Source organism: Triticum urartu, chromosome 7A (assembly GCF_056163025.1).
Source record: "Triticum urartu cultivar PI428250 chromosome 7A, HENAU_Tu73, whole genome shotgun sequence".
NCBI classification, from domain to species: Eukaryota; Viridiplantae; Streptophyta; class Magnoliopsida; order Poales; family Poaceae; genus Triticum; species Triticum urartu.
The window spans coordinates 126,142,000-126,167,906 of record NC_141879.1 but is presented as its reverse complement, the minus strand read 5'-3'; the positions used below and the strand labels follow the sequence as shown (position 1 = coordinate 126,167,906).

General features: G+C 42.8%; 2 protein-coding genes across 4 annotated transcripts; both read right to left on the bottom strand.

Moving 5' to 3' along the window:
• Positions 1-2,782: 2,782 nt before the first annotated feature.
• On the bottom strand, positions 2,783-8,176 carry LOC147958466 (uncharacterized). Of its 3 annotated transcripts, XM_087535921.1 has the most exons (6): positions 7,862-8,176; positions 7,730-7,776; positions 7,516-7,631; positions 4,156-4,378; positions 3,320-3,512; positions 2,783-3,228 (listed from the first exon to the last, which is right to left on the bottom strand). In XM_087535921.1, exons 3-6 carry the CDS (start codon positions 7,614-7,616, stop codon positions 3,095-3,097), a joined length of 651 nt encoding a protein of 216 aa, XP_087392047.1. In that variant the 5' UTR covers positions 7,617-7,631; positions 7,730-7,776; positions 7,862-8,176; the 3' UTR covers positions 2,783-3,094. The 3 variants fall into 3 exon arrangements, with proteins under 3 accessions (XP_087392047.1, XP_087392045.1, XP_087392046.1); XM_087535919.1 differs by having other exon boundaries at positions 7,516-7,776; positions 7,862-8,175; XM_087535920.1 differs by lacking the exon at positions 7,730-7,776 and having other exon boundaries at positions 7,862-8,174.
• Positions 8,177-10,366: 2,190 nt separating this feature from the next.
• Positions 10,367-11,421, bottom strand: LOC147958465 (protein FAR1-RELATED SEQUENCE 1-like). The gene is made up of 4 exons (XM_087532147.1): positions 10,960-11,421; positions 10,647-10,709; positions 10,494-10,565; positions 10,367-10,411 (listed from the first exon to the last, which is right to left on the bottom strand). Exons 1-4 carry the CDS (start codon positions 11,419-11,421, stop codon positions 10,367-10,369), a joined length of 642 nt encoding a protein of 213 aa, XP_087388273.1.
• Positions 11,422-25,907: the final 14,486 nt, after the last annotated feature.

Genomic DNA, 25,907 nt, shown 5'->3' with positions numbered 1-25,907 from the left:
CCGGGTTTTTTTAGTCTGCATATAAGATTTGGTCAAAGTCAAACTTTGTCAACTTTGACGAAGTTTATAGAAAAAAATACGAAGATTCACAATATGAAATCAATATTGTTAGATGCATCATGAAATCAACTTTCATACCATATAACTTTAGTATTATAGATGTTGATATTTTTTCCAACAAAGTTGGTCAAACTTTACAAAGTTTGACTTTGACAAAATCTTATATGCAGACTAAAAAGAAACGGAGGGAGTATTACCAAGTGTTAAACATCATACTTTTAGTTACACCTTCGCTCGTGCTGAGGCTGCGACCCAAGGCGCACACCTAGGGTCTCCACTGCCTCTTGTCGCCGCCTGTACGCCTCGTCTCCTATGGTCTAGGACCATGGAGGCATAGTGGATCCTTACCTTTGTCAGCGGGAGGGCTCCGTTTTTATGTGTTTTTCTGAGTTTTGCTAGGGTTTGTACCATGTTCAGAAAGAAGATGCGGCGACGGCTTTCTGAAAATAAAATAAGGTTCTCCCCGCCCCGACGGTGTTTCTAGTGTCATTGGAGGGCGCGTGGTGGCGTGCCTCCGACGGATCTTGTGGGATCCGGTCGACGTTGTCTTCGATGGATCCGCTTGGATCCGGTCTTCTTTCGTCACAGTTTGTGTGTGCAGGTTCGATCCTTTCGATTTACGCTCCTCTTCATCAGGTGCCGGTTGTTGTGGTGCGCTGGTCCTATGGGGTCTTAGCACGACGACTTCTTGACTATATACTACAACAATGTTTGCCCGGCTCCGTCATCTCTTCGGCTCGCTCAAGTGCTTTTAGTCATCGTTAGGTGGTCTCGGACCTGGATGTAATTTTTATTTTTCATATTCTTTGTACTACCTTGACAGTTGAATCAAATATTTGTATTGTTAGTGCCCAAAGTGTTTGTATGCTCACCAAATCAAGCGAGTATTTTTTTAAGAAAAAAAAACACATTCCATCCAACCCTAGCAAAAAACTACAAGTCCACAAAATTAGCAAAAACCTATTATTTTTTTACTAATCTGTTGCAAAAAACTACCAAGTTAGGAAAGTGACTGATTAGGCTCGTTTAAGCCCGTTTATGACAGGTTGGGCCCACTCGCAAGCGCTGACATGGCAGAGTAGCCAACTCCGCTTGATTGACCATTGTGTTAACTGTTATGATAGGTGGGATCCATATGTAAGCATCAATCCTTTTCTTCCTCCAAGCATTTTCCCTGGACATTTCTTCAAACAGTTTGTATGTGTGACTGTCGCCGGTGCCGGTGATGGGCGAGCTGGCCCCGTGCCGCAGGGCGTGGTTGTCAAGCAGGCTGCCGGCCGTCGCGCCGCTGAGCGAGCAAGTGGCCGCACTGGCCTCCGCCCGAGCTGGCTTGTTGGCCCGAGCGCGGCTCACATCCGAGCTGGATGGTTGGCTGCCACACTTGGCGGGCCAAGCTATAGCACACAAGCAACTGGAAGCGAGCGCGAGCAGTGGTGAGCTGACCTCCAGGCGACCGCAAAATGGGCCCCGCGCCACCGACGCTCTTGACCTTGCCCTCGTCCGGCGGTGGTGGCTGCCTGCCATGGCGGAGCATGACGAGGTGGACGGGCCGGAGGAAGGAAACTTGGGGATTTCTTTTGAGACTGACACGTGGGTCTTACATGTCATAACGCCTAACTTGCCGGTCAAACATACGGCATTGACTTAAGGTGCCACGTTAGCCATGACGCATGGGCCAACCCTGCCATAAACAGATTTAAACGAGCCTAATCAGCCTCTGACTTGGTAATTTTTTGCAACAAATTAGTAAAAAAATTGGTTATGTTTTTACTATTTTTTTAGAGGGGCACTGTAGTTTTTTGCTAGGGTTGAATGGAATGTGATAGTTTTATACTCCACTATATTCCCATTCAAAGAGCCGTACTCCTATCTCAGGCTTCCAGACGGGTTCAAACATATGACTGTATATAAAATTGGAAATATGCTAATAGTACTGTCGTTGCATTTCGTAATTATTAGTATGTATAGTTAGTTCACACTTAGTTGATGGAATCGCATGGTAAAATTATTGCTTCATAATTCTTTCACATTTTTTAGAGTATCTCTCTTGCGCAAGTGTATTGTTTGTTTCCCTATGTTTTTGATCAGTTCATATCGTGTTTTGCAAGAAACAAACCGTTGAGGAAGTTGGGCATTCGCAAATCTGAAAGCACCACTCTTAAAGTTGACCTAAAGAATTATTTTCTTAGTGAAGCTTACAAATGAAACGGTAGAACATGTTTCGCTAGGGATAATTGGAATACTACAGTACTTACAAAACTATGTTTTCCTTCTCTGTATTAAAATGGAACCCCAGGTCTCTTTTCTAAAAACTGAGCACTCTAAAAAAGAATAACAAACGGCAGCTCTGTTGCTAGTTTACATTACATATAAGCTCTAGCTAAACAAATTTATAGTAATACTCCAAAATAATATGGTACTATATTATTGCAGCGGTATCTTGTACCTATAGGATAAAATACTGTAGTTTTTAAATCTTTGGTTTTTATGATTTGAGAATCCCGTAAAATGATGGTGTGCACATACAAGGTTTTCGAGTTCCTGGAATAAACCTAATCCACCTGCCAAGCTACAGGCATACAAGAATAATACACCCTCCGTCCTGAATTACTTAGTGTTAGATATATTCATATCTAATCAAATCTAAGACAAGTAATTTAGGACGGAGGTAATATATTATACTATGGTCCAACCCCTTAGCTTTGCAACACTATCCCAAAAATTAAAGCACTGAAACAAAAATTCTGCTAACAAGATGTACAGGAAACATTCATCCGTCTTTTGCAACTTCGCAACACCTTATCATAAAGCTTCCTCTCTACAGTAGTTTTTTCAAGCGTAGCTCCCTCTCTACTCAGAGTAGAACTGCGTACAAAATCAAAGAGAGAGAAATCATATTGAAGCCTTGTGAGGAGGATTGATCCTTCCTTACGACCACTAACTAGCACAACCCCATTTTGTCAGACTCGACCACTAGGACGTCACGCTACGACTAACACTCATGTCCACAAGAAACTATGCAAACCAGGAGAAATCAGGCCTCATCTTCACTTTCTTCACCACTTACATAAATAAAGGGAAAAACAACATCCATATGCCCCCCCAAGTAGCCACCGCTATTGGGATGCATAAGCTCCTTTGCACGGTCCTTGCACCCATAACAGTCACCTTATAAAACAGAGAAAGTGTATTATTAGTAGAGATGCATAACAAAAATTTCTGCAAAAATATCAATCTGAACAACATAATAGATAGTTACCCAAGTCATTAGCTTCCAGAGGAGTGCAAAGATACACATCCTCCCCCTCTCTACAGTCCGGATGCACCACCGCAAAGAACAAACTAGATGGGTTATGTTGCATTTTCACAAGAAAATTGAAATGCACATAACCCTTTCCCTCCTCGTCGACTAGATTTCTTTCCTTCACTTCTATCAGTTCAAGGTCAGCAGGCTGAAATAAAAATGATGCGTGTAAACTAATAAGCCTGACGAGATATGTTTACATTTCTAATCTGCAAATGACGAGGAACAATAAAGAAAATTAAAGAAAAAAAATCACAAGTCATTACTTCTACTCCATTCTAGATAAGATGGTCCTTAAGTCATATGTAGTTGTATTTCTTTTGTTTTCTTAACCTTAGCTACTATTTTCTAGTCTTCTAGCTCTGAGTACAAGTTGAACCTTAACTACTGTTTTCCAGAGTGTTTAGCTATATAAGTACAAGTTAAGATGTAAAGGCTTGCCAAAGCCCTATAATTGAGGTCCTATAAGGCTATAACAGAACTTGGTATTCTTATCTAAGATCATGGACTGGAGCTTGTGTTCTAGGAGTTTTGGACTGAACTCATGCTTGGTATCCAGCAAAACACGTTGTAGTTCCTTCAACACTACTGATCTATCACTTTGTAGGAGCAAGGTGTAGTTGTACTTCCACAACCTTTTGTTAATTCAACAAACAAATCAAGGCATGGGATATTAACTATTCTAACCACTAATTAACTAACAAAGTAGTCTGAAATAAACAGAATAGTCATAAACCAATGGTTAAATAAAATATATCACCAACTTAAATATTTTGATTCTGGTCACATACTTGCATATTGTTTTGTTCAGCATAGACACCCAATGCTATCATCAAACTCTTCCGATCATGCTCTCGCAGGCGCCTTAGCCGCTCCTCACGGGTCGGTGACTTGGGCCTGTGAATGAGCTGGCGCTTTGCAGCAGCAACCCAGGCATCACCCAGCTCCTTCAGAGTAAAGGGCGATGGTCTAGGAGTGGGATCTCCCCAGCTTTCCAACCCAGCAAAGTAGTTGCTGTATAATAACAAAATTAACACATTAAAGCATAATCACTGATGAATTAGCATAAAATTATCTCGGCAAATTCGATGAAAAGGCAATTAGATAACTAGAAAACACGGATACATCCAGGCCCTAGCGAATCTGTATCAGCCCGATACGTGCTGGATGCGTATCAGCAGAGTATCCCCGAAAATAGTGTTAAAAACAATTGATCTTCATTCCCGATACGTGCAGCCTAGGGATGCAGGCGGGCATCCCGCATAGTCCCGCAAAATCAATCTGCTAGTACAAAATAAACTAGCTTTATCTAACAAAAGCTACAACTAGTTTTACTCATTTTGTATACGAAGCGGGACGGATCCGGGCACCGCTTTGCATCACTACGTGCAGGATACCTACGTGATACGTTGTGGATACTTCATAAGAAATCATTTCTTCTCATTGGATTGGCAATGGCAAAGGGAAAGGGAAAAGTTGGACGGCGATGGAGCTTATCAGCAGAGAACCATAAAGTTGGAATGAACAGACCAAGCTCATGCTGGATTGTTACATCGAGTACCGAAAAAGAGTAACATGCATGCTTCGTGTTCAAAAAGCAACACCATACGAAGTGTGTTGATACTTGATACTTTAAACAAAGAGTTCGTTGTGGGGGTTCCACTTGACCAAGATGATCGTCACTAAAGACTCTACAAAAAGAATTGCAAGATAGTCCAAACAGCTATGAATACGAGTGGTGGTTTTGATGCAGCCAAATGTACAGTGGCCATTTCAAAGTCTGAAAAGGAACAACTTAGTGTAGTGTTTTTTGTTTCATATAAAATACACCATCATAAAGAATTTTATGGTACTGATTAGATTATACACATGCATGCAGGACAGGGCTAGGCACTTGCTCTCCAACCCCATCAAATCCTTTCATGAAATGCAAGAACTTTTATCGGGCATTAATGTGGATGGTGCCCTTGCCATGGATCCAGAAACAGGCTTGGATGATGAAAGTGGATCACCCAACTGCAACTCACAAGAGCTGAATGACATTCAGGATGCAAGTGGGCGCCCACGTGTTGCCGCTATTTGTGAGTGCCATAACAGTCTGCTAGGATAAGTGTGGTGCAATGTGGCAGCCCACGTAAGCCTGCCACAAACCCGCAATTAGTGTTGAACGTTCAGACAACTAACCACGAGACAAGCCCCAGCACGTACAGATGGTGCCGCTCCGCTTGTACAGAGGAAGAGTTGGCATGCAGCTTTATTACTTATGATATTGCTTGCCGACATGCAGCAGGATTTGATAATCTCCTGTAACAGCAAAGGCTGATACCTCCCACTGCTCCATGAGTCCAAGTCATGTTTTGGAAGGATGGCACCATGCATGGCAGCAGGACCTTTGCTGGGTAGCTGGCTATCGGAGAGGAGGCGAGTAGGCGGCAAAGAACACTAATTGCGGAGGCGGGCTTGCAGTTCGGGAATTGGGAGGCTATTGACCTTTACGGTTGGTCGGATGTCTCAGGTGGAGGGGTCGGCGGCGCATAGGTGCTTGTCTACGCGGAGAGACATGACGGTGGCCCAGGATTTGGCTGGCCGGGCAAGGTGCGACGGCACATTGGCGCGGCGAGGAGGTTGGCATCATGTAATTCTATCTGTTGAAGAGTGAAAGAATCCTAGGACAGGCCACAAGAGCGAGACGAACCCTTCACATCCAATTCTATTGATTCAGGTAAGGCACGGTTCCCCTGGAGCCTACTTCACCTCATGCGATCAATCCGGCAGCTTTTAGTGGTATGCTAGGCGGAATTGAGGCTTGGCGGGCAGTCTGGCCCCACTAGCATCCTGAAATGACATGCCCAGTTGTCCACATATTCACAGTATGTTAACCTTAAAGGTAATGACTCTCCTACAATATCAACCCCTCCAAATGATAAAGTGGCAGCAACTGAAGGCTTTGGCTCATCTAAGAAACCACATGCTGGTATAAAGCGACCTAGAGGTGTAAAACCACCAAGTAAGAAGCTGATGAAGCAGCCTAAAAGTAGTTTCACTGATGCTATTGAACATATCACCACCACAATAAAAGCAATCCAACAAACTCTTGCAAATCCTCCTCCTGTGCAGTTTGCCACAACTTGTTGAGCTCAATGCTGTATTGTGGCAAAGGCTTGAGGCGATAAATATTGGTACTGAATATAGGATTCTTATCGATGAATATCATGCGCACTCGGACAACAAGGGTGTCCGCAGTTGTCTATCCTGTAGCCATGACAAAACTTTGGATACTTTTGGGTTTACCAATTTATTTGCAAGCATAAAGATCAACAGCAACTATTTGTTCCTGGAAGTACATGCTTTTGGGTGTTTTTTGGCCTCTTGCTGCTAATGGCAGGTATGTGTGAGTTGTGGTGAAGATGCTTTTGGATGTTGTTCCGACTGTTATTGGTACTGAAGGTTGCTGAACTAATGTCAAGTACAAGAACAATTAGATGCTTTTGTCTAGTACTACTAATATGACCAACTATGTATGTTTGTTAGTAGCTCTTAGATGCTAGAACTGTTAGATGCTTATGTATAATAGCATCGACATGGAATATATTATTGTCATACTGGTTTGTATAAATCAGTGCAAGAGTTTACTATAATAAACTGTTGTATGAGATGTTTAAGGGATTATTCTAAGTGATGGTTATTCTGTAGCACTTGTACAGCTAACTATTTATATGCTAAATAGATTGCTCAATTTGGTAGACTGGTATTTTTTTCATGCGAATTACCAGATGAGGTCTGACATGACATGCATGAGCATAAGAGGGTGAACTCATCATCAATTCATTCAACATCGGTGACCATCAGATTTCGCTACCAAACAAACACACGCATTTTTGCCAGAACCATGGCAAGTTACATGACCATCACCCAAACGGGTGGCAACCAACCAAGTGACCTTGTTTTGCCACGACTGCGGCACCCACCTAACCTTAGTTGTGGCAAAATGTGGCTGCCAACCAAGCATATGCCCTAAGAATCTAGTAGAATATGCTTCTAGTTTACCTATATGACCTAGCTCGTGTGAAAGTGGTAGGCAGATATAACGAAATATAACAGGATCACATCAAATTGCAGGCACGCGCGCAATAAATAAGATGTCTATGAACCTGTTGAAGATATGTTCTTCACCAATCTGTTCGCTGGGAGGAGAAGCGGTTCCACTCGAGGCTGAGGATGAGGCTGTGGATGATGTCCGTGTTAACGACATCTCAACTGATCAGGCCTGCAACAAAGAGTTGGTGGTGAAATTGCCAGCGACAGGATGTGCAACCGAGGCCCGAGGGCTAAGGTTAGGGGGTCTCTGGGGCAGCTCGACCCCACCTCGAACTTCACTCCACCCCTCAACTCCCCTTCACATCTGTATAGGTCTATTGACTGACAAATTAGCTACGGCTCCAGTTTGTGAACAGATTGTTGTGGCTAGCAAAAATTGCAGAGGAGGAGGTCAGGTACCTTCAAAGCGGGAGGGATTGAAGAGGGTATTGGAGGCCGCGGCGAATTCCTGGAAGCAGGCGGCGGCTCGACCTTGATGTAACGTCGCTGAGGTCTTCGAGGAGGAGGCGAAGGCGGCTGGACCTTGATGTACCGTCGCTGAGGTAGTGAAAGAGGCGGCGGCGAGATCCTGGTCGGTGGCGTCGCGAGATCCTGCTTCTTCACTGTAGACGGCGGCGGCGGCGTGATAGACGGGGTGGGGGCGGGGGGCGACGGACTTGGGGGGAGGCGGACAGAGCTGGACCCAGACGAAGAGGGTTGCGCCATGGAGGGCACGAGAAAGGACAAGCGTGCACGAGTGGGGATTGGGGAAGCAATACTCGAGAGGCCGAGCCAGGCTCTTTCGGTCAGCGAATGTGGTCCCGTGGTGTACGATGGCAAGGTGGTAATTTCTCCCGAACTCCACCGGAGGCCTACTACTCTCAAACTTTGCAAGCTTTGATCAAATTTATGTTAAAAAATATGAACATCTACAGTACCAATTTATATACTTTCATAATAAATCTAATAATATTGATTTGGCATTATGAATGTTGATGCTTTTTTCTATAAGTTTAATCAAAGTAGAAATACTTTAACTTTGGACAAAATTTATATGCAAACTAAAAAGGACTGGAGGGAGTACCTCCTTTCCGGTTTACTAAATGTTCTTGCGCCATTACGGGCTACAATAATGCATATTAATGAATTCAATGGTTATAATCATCTTAAAGACCGAACTTATTTTTTTTCCTCGTATGTACGGCGTGTTTGGACATCAAACGGGTGCCAAACACCTTCCTCCCCTTCCCGCTTGTTTCCCGTCGTAGCGGGACGTCGTAGCGGGACATTTCTTGTTGGAGTCGTCTCCTTTAAAACCGGGTGATGTCCATCTCACCTTTGTCGCCATAGCACCCTCCCGCCTTCACACAATACTTCCTCACATACTGCCAAGGACGAGTCCCTTGCCAACCACCCAGCTCTTCGCCCCAATCCCCTCCCCCGTGTTTGTGCCTATCCACCACCGCCATTAGGGGAAGGAGGCGTGTGATATATCTTCAATGTATCTATAATTTATGAAGTATTCATGCTATATTTACATCAATTATGTATGATTTTGGTGCACTTTTATATTACTAGTAAATGGCACATGCCTTGCACGTGTATAATTTTAGGATTACTATGAAATGTCGCATGTTTTTTTTGGGGGTGGGGGGGAGGCGCACTATGGTAATTAATTGCATTCGATGTAATTATATTGTCAACATTTATTCGTTCATTTTTTCAAGTATGACCAATACACAAGAGAAGAGCTTGTTTTCTCTTACACACATCTATATAATTTAAACTATGATGAGTAGAGTCACGTATACAAATTAACACTATTAATTGTAATGATATAATCACTTTAATATTTGTGTAATCTCGCTTTTACATAATTTGAAATCCTCAGACATCTGTAAATTTAATACACTTTGAACTGAGCAAGGGAAAGAGTACTAAGCTGCAAGTTGTTTATCATTATGAAAAAGAATTGTCCAACTCAAAAAGAAAAATACATAATTGTTCAAGCATTGATTATGTTCGGTTGGTTGATCAGAGTTGTACACAAAAAATATTGGTAAACAAAATGAAATCAAACAGGGTAATACTATTTCTAAAACGAATATGAGAGAAAGAAAAATCTATTCAACTGTAACGTGTATTATGCTTATTTTTATTTTTTATTCTCTGTCCAGTTAAATTGTTGTGCCTGCACCATTGCATGATTTTTCTGGGCGCACATTCTCTACCTTGCCATGGCAAAGGTAGCCTCTGCCTTTCCCCTCATGGATGCCCTTCCTTTTTGATCCAATGGCTGTTAAATGTTCCATCTTTTTAAGTGCACAGCAAGCAGCCCAGAGAGAAAAGTAGCCCAAATAAGGCCCAGTTTGGTAGCTAAATAATCCCAGCTCGGGAGCGAGGCAAGAACAGGACACGGAGACAGGCGTATTCAGTTTAGCAGTACATAACATTCAGCAGGAGTTTGATCGATCATTTGCAAGTAAATAGCACAAGGATAAGAATCCAGAAACATTTGAGAACCATGTGGCTATCATCTCCTTGTTCCCATCGAGCTTATACATACTTGTTCGGACAGTTTGGCCTCCATTTTCTCTTTGCAAAACTCCTGCTGAACTTTAGCTAATGTACAGAGACAGAGGAACATATTCAGTTCAGTAAAGAGTCTAGAAAAAGAGAAGTTTGCACTGATTAAATTCAGAAACTTCAGAAACAGTTACTTCATTACATATCACCGATTTGTAATCTAGTTCTCCACAAAAGCCATCAATTACCACACACCTAATCTCTGAAATTGTCCATCTTTTCAACAGTTCTTAATATCCAAATAACCAAAAGCCATCAATTACCACACTACTTATCACCGACTTTATCCCAAAAGATCAAACTACCCTCTCATCTAGCTGTAGGTACTGAAATAGAGCCCTAAAGAAGATGTTGAAAGGACATATCATCAATTTCACTAAAACCCTGCAAAGAGAAAGACGTGCTTAAAACATGGCAATATTGAAACTAGTTCAGAGAAGATGAAACAAAGAAATATGGAAACTACCATCAGCAAATTTGTGTAGCTGGTGAAGGCATTGCCGACTTTATGAGAAACACCACCACCATTCTTATGTTGCTGCATAAAGCAATCACCATAGTTATTTAGCATACAGTGATGAAAAAGGACTCACAATTACAAGGGATTTTAGCAACAGACGCTAGATTTATAAGGGACATCCATTGGTACTTGAGTTTCTACACCACCACCATTCTTTTGTTTCTGCATAAAAAACCAACTTTATATTTAGCATGTAGTAATAATGAATAAGAACACTATATTGCAATCTTTTTTCAGTAACATATGCTAGATGTAGCTTGTTTTTTTTCCTTTTGAACTTGCACAACTTATCGAGCCAATTGGCGCGCCTCTTTGAAGTTTTTTCTTTAACCTCCTCTTTATTTAAGCATGCAGCACTAGGCAAACCTTCATCTTATGGAACAACACGTTGGACATGATTTGAATCACTCACAATACTTGTAGAAGCACAAAGTTTGTCTTGAAGTTGCTTCTGGAGGCAATCGAGTGTGTTGTCCACCAGTATGCAACATTCTGGAGAGCTTGTGGCTTGATATGCCGAATTAAGGAACTTGTGAGACCAAGACTTATAGCGGAGCATAGCATCCAATTTTGGATTTTCAATGATGCTCTTCCCTTTGTTGTCTTGTACAGTTCCATACCTTGCTTCCCTTGTCCATCGCTTAAGAATGTAATGGTTAGGCAACAACTTGATATTCATCAAGTCAACAACTTTCAAAGCATGACCACACAATATTCCGATCCTTTTAAACTGCCCACAACTGCATGAAGATGTTTGCTCCAATGGGTCACCAACAACAATGCACTCTAGTTCAGAACTTAAATCACCATCCGCCCTCACAATTGCAACAGAATATTTGTCATTTCCACCCAATGATGTAGCACATGCAGCCATGGATCTTTCACATTCAGTTTGGAATACTTCAAATATCATGGGTGTGTAAAGTTTGCTTGTTTGCAGTAGCATATGTGTCTCCATGTGTATTCTAGGTAGTTTTTTCCTAGCCTCAAATTCTGCATCTAGTTCCTTATTTCTTTTTCCTTGCACCGCCCTTTCAAAATGCCTTAAGAACCTGAAAGGATCGATATAGTTGACTAGATGGGGGGGGGGGGGTGAATAGGCAACTAATAATTTTTTTAGCTTTTCTTTACCAATTTAAACTTTGCATCAAAGTAGGTTGTCTAGATATGCAACTAGGTGAGCAACCTATATGATGCAACAACAACAAGCACACAAGCAAGCAAGGGGCATAATACAAATAAGCTTGCACAAGTAAAGACACGAGATAACCAAGAGTGGAGTCGGTGAAGACGAGGATGTGTTACAGAAATTCCTTCCTTTTGAGGGGAAGTACGTCTCCGTTGGAGCAGCGTGGAGACACAATGCTCCCCAAGAAACCACTAGGGCCATGCTACCTCTTGAGCACTGCGTTGGATTTCCTTGAAGAGGAAAGGATGATGCAGCAAAGTAGCGTAAGTATTTCCCTCAGTTTTTGAGAACCAAGGTATCAATCCAGTAGGAGGCTACGCGTGAGTCCCTCGTACCTGCACAAAACAAATAACTCCTCGCAACCAACGCGATAAGGGGTTGTCAATCCCTTCACGGTCACTTACGAGAGTGAGATCTAATAGATATGATAGAATAATATTTTTGGTATTTTTGTGATAAAGATGCAATGTAAAATAAAAGCAAAGTAAAAAAGCAAAGGAAATAACTAAGTATTGGAAGATTAATATGATGAAGATAGACCCGGGGGCCATAGGTTTCACTAGTGGCTTCTCTCAAGAGCATAAGTATTTTACGGTGGGTGAACGAATTAATGTTGAGCAATTGACAGAATTGAGCATAGTTATGAGAATATCTAGGTATGATCATGTGTATAGGCATCACGTTCGAAACAACTAGACCAACTCCTGCCTGCATCTACTACTGTTACTCCACTCATCGACCGCTATCCAGCATGCATCTAGAGTATTAAGTTCATGAAAACAGAGTGACGCCTTAAGCAAGATGACATGATGTAGAGGGATAAATTCATGCAATATGATTAAAAAACCATCTTGTTATCCTCGATGGAAAAAATACAATACGTGCCTTACTGCCCCTACAGTCACTAGGAAAGGACACCACAAGATTGAACCCAAAGCTAAGCACTTCTCCCATTGCAAGAAAGATCAATCTAGTAGGCCAAACCAAACTGATAATTCGAAGAGATTTGCAAAGATAACCAATCATACATAAAAGAATTCAGAGAAGATTCAAATATTGTTCATAGATAATCTTGATCATAAACCCACAATTCATCGGTCTCAACAAACACACCGCAAAAAGAAGATTGCATCGAATAGATCTCCACAAGAGAGGGGGAGAACATTGTGTTGAGATCCAAAAAGAGAGAAGAAGCCATCTAGCTAATAACTATGGACCCGAAGGTCTGAGGTAAACTACTCACACTTCATCGGAGAGGCTATAGTGTTGATGTAGAAGCCCTCCGTGATGGATGCCCCCTCCGGCGGAGCTCCGGAACAGGCCCCAAGATGGGATCTCGTGGATACAGAAAGTTACGGCGGTGGAATTAGGGTTTTGGCTCCGTATCTGATCGTTTGGGGGTACGTAGGTATATATAGGAGGAAGGAGTACGTCGATGGAGCAACAAGGGCCCCACGAGGGTGGAGGGCGTGCCTGGGGGGGGGGGGGTAGGCGCGCCCCCTACCTCGTGGCCTCCCTGTTGGTTGCTTGATGTAGGGTCCAAGTCTCCTGGGTCTTGTTCGTTCCAAAAATCACGTTCCCGAAGGTTTCATTCCATTTGGACTCCGTTTGATATTCCTTTTCTTCGAAACCCTAAAATTGACAAAAAAACAACAATTTTGGGTTGGGCCTCCAGTTAATAGGTTAGTCCCAAAAATAATATAAAAGTGGATAATAAAGCCCAATAATGTCCAAAACAGTAGATAATATAGCATGGAGCAATCAAAAATTATAGATACGTTGGATACGCATCAAGCATCTCCAAGCTTAATTCCTGCTCGTCCTCGAGTATGTAAATGATAAAAAGGATAATTTTTGATGTGAAGTGCTACTTGGCATGATTTTAATGTAATTCTTCTTAATTGTGGTATGAATATTCAGATCCAAAATATCCAAGATAAAAGTTTAATATTGACATAAAAATAATAATACTTCAAGCATACTAACAAAGCAATCATGTCTTCTCAAAATAACATGGCCAAAGAAAGTTATCCCTACAAAATCATATAGTCTGGCTATGCTCTATCTTCACCACACAAAGTATTTAAATCATGCACAACCCCGATGACAAGTCAAGCAATTGTTTCATACTTTTGACATTCTCAAACTTTTTCAATCTTCACGCAATACATGAGCGTGAGCCATGGATATAGCACTATATGTGGAATAAAATGGTGGTTGTGGAGAAGACAAAAAAGGGAGAAGATAGTCTCACATCAACTAGGCGTATCAACGGGCTATGGAGATGCCCATCAATAGATATCAATGTGAGTGAGTAGGGATTGCCATGCAACGGATGCACTAGAGCTATAAGTATATGAAAACTCAACAAAAGAAACTAAGAGCATTACTAGTAGAGCCCTCAAACCCTCAAACCCCTAAAAATAACCGCTTTTTTTACAGTTTTCACCGAAAAAACGCCGTAGACTAGAACCTCTAAACCCTCAAACCCGTAAAAAAAATTAGAGGTCCAACCCTCAAACCACTTTACAAACTGAAGAAGTTGGGGTTGAGAGGAAAATCTCCCCCCAACCCGCACTCCTCCTCCTCTCTCGCGCGGGAGCCAACTGCCTCCTCCTCCCGTCGCCTCCTGCCGCGCCGGCCATGGAGGGCCCCCCGCCACCGCGCCCCCGCCCGCCGCGCCCGTCCCGCCTGCCTCGCCTGCCCCGGCGCCCGCCCCCGCCCTCGCCCCCGCCCACCCGACCGTGGCCGACATCGTGGCGGCGACCCACGTCGGGGCCAAGCGGCGGTGGGCGGGCCTCGCACCTCCTCCTGCCGCCTCCCCGGCTCCCGCCCCGGCCACCGTCACCGCCCCGGTGCCCGCCCTTGCCGCCTCCCCGGCGCCCAGCCCGGCCACCAAGAAGAGCCGGCCGAAGGCGGCCTCTCATGGGCCGTGAGGGGCGGCCTCCAAGGTCGCCGACTCGTCCCCGGCCGTGACCAAGCCGCGGAAGAAGCCCCCGCCCACCGCCGTCGCCGAACCTCCTCCCGCCGCGCACGAGGTGTTCGAGGAAATGGCAACCCCATCCTCGTTCATGGACCTCCTCCAAAACGCGGAGGTGGACCTCGGAGCTCCGCCTCTAGACCCCTTTAGGGTTGGTGACGACTTGGAGGAAAAGGAGGAAGATGAGGAGGATGAAGGGGATGACGAGGAGGAGGTGGCCGAGATAGGGGAGGAGGCATTCACAACCAACGCGATTAGGGGTTGTCAAGCCCTTCACGGTCACTTACGAGAGTGAGATCTGATAGATACAATATTTTTGGTATTTTTGATATAAAGATGCAAAGTAAAAGGCAAAGCAAGATTAAAGTGATGGAGATTGATATGATGAGAATAGACCCGGGGGCCATAGGTTTCACTAGTGGCTTCTCTCAAGAGCATAAGTATTCTACGGTGGGTGAACAAATTACTGTTGAGCAATTGACAGAATTGAGCATAGTTATGAGAATATCTAGGCATGATCATGTATATAGGCATCACGTCCGTGACAAGTAGACCGAAACGATTCTACATCTACTACTATTACTCCACTCATCGACCACTATCCAGCATGCATCTAGAGTATTAAGTTAAAAACAGAGTAATGCCTTAAGCAAGATGACATGATGTAGAGAGATAAATTCATGCAATATGAAATAAACCCCATCTTGTTATCCTCGATGGCAACGATGCAATACGTGCCTTGCTGCCCCTTCTGTCACTGGGTAAGGACACTGCAAGATCGAACCCAAAGCTAAGCACTTCTCCCATGGCAAGAACTACCAATCTAGTTGGCCAAACCAAAAGGATAATTCGAAGAGACTTGCAAAGATAACCAACCATACATAAAAGAATTCAGAGAAGATTCAAATATTATTCATAGATAGACTTGATGATAAACCCACAATTCATCGATCTCAACAAACACACCGCAAAAAGAAGATTACATCGAATAGATCTCCACAAGAGAGGGGGAGAACTTTGTATTGAGATTCAAAGAGAGAGAAGAAGCCATCTAGCTACTAACTATGGACCCGAAGGTCTGAGGTAAACTACTCACACTTCATCGGAGGGGCTAGGATGATGTAGAAGCCCTCCGTGATGACGACCCTCTTCCGGCGGAGCTCCGAAACAGGCCCCAAGATAGGATCTCGTGGATACAGAAAGTTGCGGTGGTGGAATTAGGTTTTTGGCTCCTGTTCTGATTGTTTGGGGGTATGTGTGTATATATAGGAGGAAGAAGTATGACGGAGGAGCAACGAGGGGCCCATGAGGCAGGGGGCGCGCCCCCCCACCCTCGTGACCGCCTCTTTTGTTCCTTGGAGCAGGGTCCAAGTCTCCTGGATCACGTTCGGTGAGAAAATCACGTTCCCGAAGATTTTATTCCGTTTGGACTCCGTTTGATATTCCGTTTCTTCGAAACACTGAAATAGGCAAAAAAAACAACAATTCTGGGCTGGGCCTCCGGTTAATAGGTTAGTCCCAAAAATAGTATAAAAGTGGAAAATAAAGCCCAATATAGTCCAAAACAATAGATAATATAGCATGGAGCAATCAAAAATTATAGATACGTTGGAGACGTATCAACCACCTAGTGGAACCGTGGAGAGTGACTATGTGAGTACATATTTCTTCACTATTTTGATTATGTGTGTGCACTATGCTATTGGTGGGTTCTTATGTGATTTATGTGTGGTTGATAGGAGACAATTGCCGGCATGATGTACAAGGAGATGGCCGCTTCCAAGGGCAAGCCATTTCCATTTAAGCATGTTTGGTCAATTCTTCAAACCTTTGACAAGTGGAAGTTGAGGGATCAAGAGACCGCACCCAAGAAGTCGCAATGCTAAGGATGGATGATAGCGAAGATGAGGAGGAGAAGAACTTGGGCAAGCCCGAGGGAACCAAGAAGGGAAAGTTAAGGGTGAAGATGGAAGAAGAGGCGTCAAGCCTAAGGGAGAAGATGGACCACATGACGAAGGCAAGAGAGGAATTGACAACGAAGACATTGGAGACTAAGCTTCTTATCACCGAGAAGAAGAAAGAGGTCAAGCTTGCACAAGTTGAAGCAAAGCGTGAAGAAGCAAAGCGCAAGGCCGAGTTGGAGGAGAGGACGATCAAGCTCAAAGAGGCAAAGGTATGGAAAGAACTCATGGTGGAAGAGAAAGAGCACATGATGATGTCCAAGAAGGACATGGATCAGGACCAATTGCAATGGTGGAAGGACTACAAGGAGGTGACACTCCGATGAGTAGTTGTGGTGATGGCGGTGTGTACGACTCCACCGGTGCCGATGGAGATGCTTGATGGAGCCCACTTGTGGTCTAGGAGATGGCGCCGAGGTGCAACTTTTTGGTGATGGTGCCGATGAGAGGAGGAAGATGATGATTTTGTGATGTAAACTATTGAACCATGCATCAATGATTGTCATTTGGTAGTTTGTTTGGAAGTTGATTGTGTTCTTGTTGTCATAAATTGTGAGATGTCAAATGATAGATTTAAAGGTTGGGGTCGAATCAAAGACTAGAACCCTCAAATCTTATCCTTAAAGCAGTTTAAGGGTTGGGTTTGAGGGTTCTAGTATTTGCCCCTGTTTTTCAACCCTTAAAAGTGTCAAAAAGTGGCACTTCTCAACCCTTAAAACTGCTTTAAGGATTTGGGGGTTTGAGGGTTCTACTGGTAATGCTCTAAGTGGTGTGCATCCAACTTGCTTGCTCATGAAGACCTGGGGCATTTTGAGGAAGCCCATAATTGGAATATACAAGCCAAGTTCTATAATGAAAAATTCCCACTAGTATATGAAAGTGACGAAATGAGAGACTCTCTATCATGAATATCATGGTGCTACTTTGAAGCACAAGTGTGGTAAAGGATAGTAACATTGTCCCTTCTCTCTTTTTCTCTCATTTTTTTATTTGGGCCTTTTCTCTTTTTTTATGGCCTCTTTTCTTTCCCCTTTCTTTTATTTTTCGTCCGGAGTCTCATCCCAACTTGTGGGGGAATCATAGTCTCCATTATACTTTCCTCACTGGGACAATGCTCTAATAATGATGATCATCACACTTTTATTTTCTTACAACTCAACAATTACAACTCGATACTTAGAACAAAATATGACTCTATATGAATGCCTCCGGCGGTGTACCGGGATATGCAATGAATCAAGAGTGACATGTATGAAAGAATTATGAATGGTGGCTTTGCCACAAATACGATGTCAACTACATGATCATGCTAAGCAATATGACAATGATGGAGTGTGCCATAATAAACGAAACGGTGGAAAGTTGCATGGCAATATATCTCGGAATGGCTATGGAAATGCCATAATAGGTAGGTATGGTGGCTGTTTTGAGGAAGTTATATGGTGGGTGTATGATACCGGCGAAAGGTGCACGGTATTAGAGAGGCTAGCAATGGTGGAAGGAAGAAAAGTGCGTATAATCCATGGACTCAACATTAGTCATGAAGAACTCATATACTTATTGCAAAAATCTACAAGTTATCAAAGCAAAGTATTACGCGCATGCTCCTAGGGGGATAGATTGGTAGGAAAAGACCATCGCTCGTCCCCGACCGCCACTCATAAGGAAGAAAATCAAAAAATAAATCATGCTTCGACTACATCACATAATGGTTCACCATACGTGCATGCTACGGGAATCACACACTTTAACACAAGTATTTCTCAAATTCACAACTACTCAACTAGCACAACTTTAATATCACCATCTTCATATCTCAAAACAATTATCAAGCATCAAACTTCTCATAGCATTCAAACACTCATAAGAAAGTTTTTACTATTATTCAATACCAAGCACATTAGGATTATTTAAGCAAATATAAGTGAAGCATGATAGATCAATAGTTTCTATAAAACAATTCCACCAACATGCTCTAAAAATATAAGTGAAGTACTAGAGCAAAACTATATAACTCAAATGATATAAGCGAAGCACATAGAGTATTCTAACAAATTCCAAATCATGTATGGCTCTCTCAAAAGGTGTGTACAGCAAGGATGATTGTGGTAAACTAAAAAGCAAAGACTCAAATCATACAAAACGCTCCAAGCAAAACACATATAATGTGGTGAATAAAAATATAGCTTCAAGTAAAGCTACCGATAGAAATAGACGAAAGAGGGGATGCCTTCCGGGGCATCCCCAAGCTTTGGCTTTTAGGTGTCATTATATTATATTGGGGGTGCCATGGGCATCCCCAAGCTTAGGCTCTTGCCACTCCTTGTTCCATAATCCATCAAATCTTTATCCAAAACTTGAAAACTTCACAACACAAAACTTAAAGTAGAAAATCTCGTGAGCTCCGTTAGCGAAAGAAAACAAAAGACCACTTCAAGGTACTGTAATGAAATCATTCTTTATTTATATTGGTTTTCAAACTACTGTATTCCAACTTCTCTATGGTTTATAAACTATTTTACTAGCCATAGATGCATCAAAATAAGCAAACAACTCACGAAAAACAGAATCTGTCAAAAACAGAACAGTCTGTAGTAATATGTAGCTAGCGCAAGATCTGGAACCCCAAAAATTCTAAACTAAATTGATGGACGTGAGGAATTTCTCTATTAATCATCTGCAAAAAGAATTAACTAAATAGCACTTTCCAAATAAAATTGGCAGCAGTTCTCGTGAGCGCTAAAGTTTCTGTTTTTTACAGCAAGATAACAAGACTTTCCCCAAGTCTTCCCAACGGTTCTACTTGTCACAAACACTAATTAAACACAAAAAACACAACCAAAACAGAGGATAGGTAAATTATTTATTACTAAACAGGAGCAAAAATCAAGGAATAAAAATAAAATTGGGTTGCCTCCCAACAAGCGCTATCGTTTAACGCCCCTAGCTAGGCATAAAAAGCAAGGATAGATCTAGGTATTGTCATCTTTGGTAGGCAATCCATAAGTGGCTCTCATAATAGATTCATAAGGTAATTTAATTTTCTTTCTAGGAAAGTGTTCCATGACTTTCCTTAACGGAAATTGGAATCTAATATTTCCTTCCTTCATATCAATAATTGCACCAATCGTTCTAAGGAAAGGTCTACCAAGAATAATAGGACATGAAGGATTGCAATCTATGTCAAGAACAATAAAATATATGGGCACATAATTCCTATTTGCGACAATAAGAACATTATTGATTCTTCCCATTGGTTTCTTAATAGTGGAATCCGCAAGGTGCAAGTTTAGAGAGCAATCATCAAAATCACGGAAACCTAACAAATCACACAAAGTCTTTGGAATCGTGGAAACCCTAGCACCCAAATCACATAAAGCATAGAACTCATGATCTTTAATCTTAATTTTAATAGTTGGTTCCCACTCATCATAAAGTTTTCTAGGGATAGAAACTTCCAACTCGAGTTTTTCTTCATAAGATTGCATCAAGGCATCAACGATATGTTTAGTAAACGCTTTATTTTGACTATAAGCATGAGGAGAATTTAGCACGGATTGCAACAAGGAAATACAATCAATCAAAGAGCAATTTTCATAATTAAATTCCTTGAAATCCAAAATAGTGGGTTTAGCAACATCTAGGGTTTTAATTTCTTCAATCCCACTTTCATCAAATTTAGCATCAAGATCTAAAAACTCCGAATTTTTGGAACGCCTTCTAGGTAAAGGTGGATCATATTCAGTCCCATCATTATCAAGATTCATATTGCAAAACAAAGATTTAATAGGGGACACATCAATAACTTTTAGATCTTCATCTTTATTTTCATAAAAATCCGGTTTAGCGGCCATCCTATTAACTAAGGTAGCCTGCTTATCCGAAATTTCAGCAGTCAATTTCTCAAGACGAGCAATTTGGCATCTTAAACCATCAAATTCTTTAAACATATAATCGAGCTCTTTATTCATAAAACTCATAAAACTTTTCTGTTCCTTAAGCTCGTTTCTGAAGAAATTATTATGCTCAAATTGCAAAATCATAAAACTCCTGACATTGCTTTCGATCTATTCTAACCTTTTAAGGTGAAGATCACCAAATCTAGGTAGAGCCATTGTGACAAACAAGCAAACCAACACACAAGAAAACAAAAAGCAAGCGGGCAAAAAGAGGCAAATAGAGAAAGAGAGGGAGGATAGAGAGAGAGGGCGAATAAAACGGCAAGGGTGAAGTGGGGGAGAGGAAAACGAGAGGCAAATGGCAAATAATGTAATGCGGGAGATAAGGGTTGTGATGGGTACTTGGTATGTTGACTTTTGCGTAGACTCCCCGGCAACGGCGCCAGAAATCTTCTTGCTACCTCTTGAGCACTGCGTTGGATTTCCTTGAAGAGGAAAGGATGATGCAACAAAGTAGCGTAAGTATTTCCCTCAGTTTTTGAGAACCAAGGTATCAATCCAGTAGGAGGCTACGCGCGAGTCCCTCGTACCTGCACAAAACAAATAACTCCTCGCAACCAACGCGATAAGGGGTTGTCAATCCCTTCACGGTCACTTACGAGAGTGAGATCTGATAGATATGATAGAATAATTTTTTTGGTATTTTTGTGATAAAGATGCAAAGTAAAATAAAAGCAAAGTAAAAAAGCAAAGGAAATAACTAAGTATTGGAAGATTAATATGATGAAGATAGATCCGGGGGCCATATGTTTCACTAGCGGCTTCTCTCAAGAGCATAAGTATTTTACGGTGGGTGAACGAATTACTGTTGTGCAATTGACAGAATTGAGCATAGTTATGAGAATATCTAGGTATGATCATGCGTATAGGCATCACGTCCGAGACAAGTAGACCGACTCCTGCCTGCATCTACTACTATTACTCCACTCATCAACCGCTATCCAGCATGCATCTAGAGTATTAAGTTCATGAAAACAGAGTAACGCCTTAAGCAAGATGACATGATGTAGAGGGATCAATTCATGCAATATGATAAAAAACCCATCTTGTTATCCTCGATGGAAACAATACAATACGTGCCTTGCTGCCCCTACTGTCACTGGGAAAGGACACCGCAAGATTGAACCCAAAGCTAAGCACTTCTCCCATTGCAAGAAAGATCAATCTAGTAGGCCAAACCAAACTGATAATTCGAAAAGACTTGCAAAGATAACCAATCATACATAAAAGAATTCAGAGAAGATTCAAATATTGTTCATAGATAATCTTGATCATAAACCCACAATTCATCGGTCTCAACAAACACACCGCAAAAAGAAGATTACATCGAATAGATCTCCACAAGAGAGGGGGAGAACATTGTATTGAGATCCAAAAAGAGAGAAGAAGCCATCTAGCTAATAACTATGGACCTGAAGGTCTGAGGTAAACTACTGACACTTCATCGGAGTGGCTATAGTGTTGATGTAGAAGCCCTCCGTGATGGATGCCCCCTCCGGTGGAGCTCCGGAACAGGCCCCAAGATGGGATCTCGTGGATACAAAAAGTTACGACAGTGGAATTAGGGATTTGGCTCCATATCTGATCGTTTGGGGGTACGTAGGTACATATATGAGGAAGGAGTACGTCGATGGAGCAACAGGGGGCCCACGAGGGTGGAGGGCGCGCCTGGGGGTAGGCGTGCCCCCTACCTCGTGGCCTCCCTGTTGGTTGCTTGAAGTAGGGTCCAAGTCTCCTGGGTCTTGTTCGTTCCAAAAATCACGTTCCCAAAGGTTTCATTCCGTTTGGACTCCGTTTGATATTCCTTTTCTTCGAAACCCTAAAATAGGCAAAAAAAACAACAATTCTGGGCTGGGCCTTCGGTTAATAGGTTAGTCCCAAAAATAATATAAAAGTGGATAATATAGCCCAGTAATGTCCAAAACAGTAGATAATATAGCATGGAGCAATCAAAAATTATAGATACGTTGGCCACCGTATTCTCCTCACGCCCTCACACAATGCGACATGCCGTGATTCCACTATTGGTGCCCTTGAAGGTGGCAACCGGACCTTTACAAACAAGGTTGGGGCTCTCTCCAAAACTTAATTGGAGACTCCCAACGAAACCACGGAGCTTCACCATAATGGAATATGGCTCCGAGGTGACCTCAACCGTCTAGGGTGCTCAAACACCCAAGAGTAACAAGATCAGCAAGGGATTAGTGGGGGGAATCAAATTTCTCTTGGTGGAAGTGTAGATCTAGGCCTTCTCAACCAATCCCTAGAAAATCAAAAAGTTTGATTGGCTAGGGAGAGATATCGGGCGAAAATAAGCTTGTGGAGCAACAATGGAGTTTTGGGGGAGAAGAGGTGAGTCTTCTTGGAGAAGAAGACCCCTTTATATAGTGGGGGGACACATCCAACCGTTATGCAGCCCGCAGCCCGCATCTGGGCGGTACTACCGCTGCCGGAGCGGTACTACCGCTGCCGGAGCGGTACTACCGCTGCCGGAGCGGTACTACCGTTGTGGCAAGCAGGCGTAGGGCAACCAGGGTTGAGGGAGAGGAAGTACACACACTAGGCCAGTACTACCACCCTGCAGGCGGTACTACCACCAATAAGCGATACTTCCGCTTCCTACAACCACTGGAAAACAGAGGAGGGCAGCGAGATGAGCGCCAGTCGGAGCGGATGTAGGAGCGGTACTACCACTAATATAAGCGGCACTACCGCGCCCTACTGATGTCCCTACTACCACTCCCCTGCATGGTCCTTTACGGAAACCTGACACGAAAAATCGAGACCACAGCAGGGGCAGTAGTACCAGCGGCACTAACAAGCGGTACTACCGCCCTGGCCACGGTACTATCGCTTAGCACTCAACACCCCTTGTTTTGCACAACACGGATACTCCAAAGAAGCAGGAAGAAGGCGAGGGTGCAAGGAGAGTATGTACATGATGATTCCACCCATACTCTTTCGAAACGGATCCCCTCTTGATAGTACGGTTATCCCTACAACTCAATACCACCGAAAAGAAACGAGAGAAAATAATCTGTCTAAAGTGAAGTCCTCGAGGGGAAATAATCGCATAGTGCCCTTATATTAGATAACCTGAAACGCTTAATGCACACTATTAGTCCGCAAAAGTATTGTCATCAATCACCAAAACAAACTAGGAAAAATTATGCCCTAACAATCTCCCCTTTTTTGGTGGATTGATGACAACACGGGATTTGCACAAAATATAGTGACTGGAAATTAAGCAAACCAACTCCATACAAAATATAGACGGGCTCCCCCTAGAGGTGTGCACCAAGAAAATTAGCATAAAAGGCTACACTAGTAGAAAAAGGGTCAAATGTGAGACACATTAGTCCCGGTTTGTAACAGAACAGGCACTAATGTGTCCATTAGTGCCGGTTCCAACGGCTAGGCGGGAGGAGATCTTTAGTACCTGTTCGTGGCAAACCTTTAGCACCGGTTCGTGCCACGAACCAGTACTAATGAGAGTGGTGGCAGGATGTTGTCAGAGTGGGGCCCCTCCAGCACATTTAGTACCGGTTCGTTCCACAAACTGGTACTAAAGGTTGTCCTATATAAACCCTTCGTCCACCAGCACTCTGTTCTTCCCCTTTCCCCTATCCCTCTCCTCTATTCTTCCCTTCTTCCTCTCGAGTTCATCACAAAATTTGCCCCAAATTTGTCAAGATTTGCAGGCCCCCATCCATTGAAATGATCACAAAGGTTAGCAACTTTGTCCTTTCATCTCTCATTGCTAGATTAGCTATTGCATTGGTTTATATAGTGATTAATTGTGGGTTTTAGTAATTTGGGAGGAATTATATGTGGTAGTATTTGATTTATATGCAAATTGAGGTCAAAATAACACTTAGTTTGCATATGTAGGTGTGGTTTACTTAGTGCCTTCTAAATCTCCATCATAACCACCGTCGACCGCCCGCACCGTCCCGTCGCCGGCACCACCTTGTGGTGAGCCTCTTGTTCATGAAATTTTATATAAAAAATTGATGTTCGTGTGATTTGGATATATAGTTACTCGTATAATTATCTTACCCGTATGTTGTTTGTTATACATAGTGCCATGGTTTTGATATCCGTCCCCGTCGGCCCCCGTCCTTGTTATGATTCGGATGTGGTATATTCTCTTTTAAAACTATTTGTTGCATTTCGTGTTTATGACAAATTATGCCCATCAAGATGACATAGATATTTGTATGTAGGAGGTAGTTGAACCGGAAATTCCAACTGACCCTATTGTCGAGAGGTTAAATTTAGTTGAAAGAGAAAACGAGGATTTGAAAGAAAAATTGAAAAGAATTGAGGGGGAGAAGATGGAATTGGAGTTGCATGTTTCCGATGTCGTCGATGATCACAAGATTAAGATGGAGAAAATGTGCTTGAAGATTAGAAAGATTAGAAAATATGGCATTCATAGTGAGGCTTGGTATCATTATGCTGTTGGATCAATTGTTACCTTAGTTGCGATCTTGATCGCATTTGTTGTTGCATTTAAATTCTTTAGCTAGAGAGTTATTTGTTTGTTGCATTTAAGTGTTGTATGAACTTTATGTATTGTATTAATTTGGTGTTTTCGGTGTTGTGTATTGAAGATGAGCCCGCAATGGATGTACGATGACCGATGCTCTCCCGAGTTCATTAATGGCGTGCATACTTTTCTGCTTGCGGCTGAGGCAAACAAGCGGGCGGATGGTTTTATGCCTTGTCCATGTGCTGGCTGTAAGAATGGTCACAATTACTGTACGTCAAGAACCATTCACGTCCACCTGTTTGAGTCCGGTTTCATGCCCCACTATAATGTTTGGACCAAGCACGGAGAAAGAGGGGTTATGATGGAAGACAATGAAGAAGAAGAGGACGACGACAGCTATCCTGGCCATGGGTTCCCTGAATATGATGATACAACAATGAGGGAAGAAGTTGAGCCGGTAATGCGGGAAGTGTTGGGGAACGTAGTAAGTTCAAAAAATTTCCTACGCACACGCAAGATGATGGTGATGCATAGCAACGAGAGGGGAGAGTGTGATCTACGTACCCTCATAGACCGACAGCGGAAGCGTTATGACAACGCGCTTGATGTAGTCGTACGTCTTCACGGCCCGACCGATCAAGCACCAAAACTACGGCACCTCCGAGTTCTAGCACACGTTCAGCTCGATGATGATCCCCGGACTCCGATCCAGCAAAGTGTCAGGGAAGAGTTCCGTCAGTACGACGGCGTGGTGACGATATTGATGTTCTACCGTC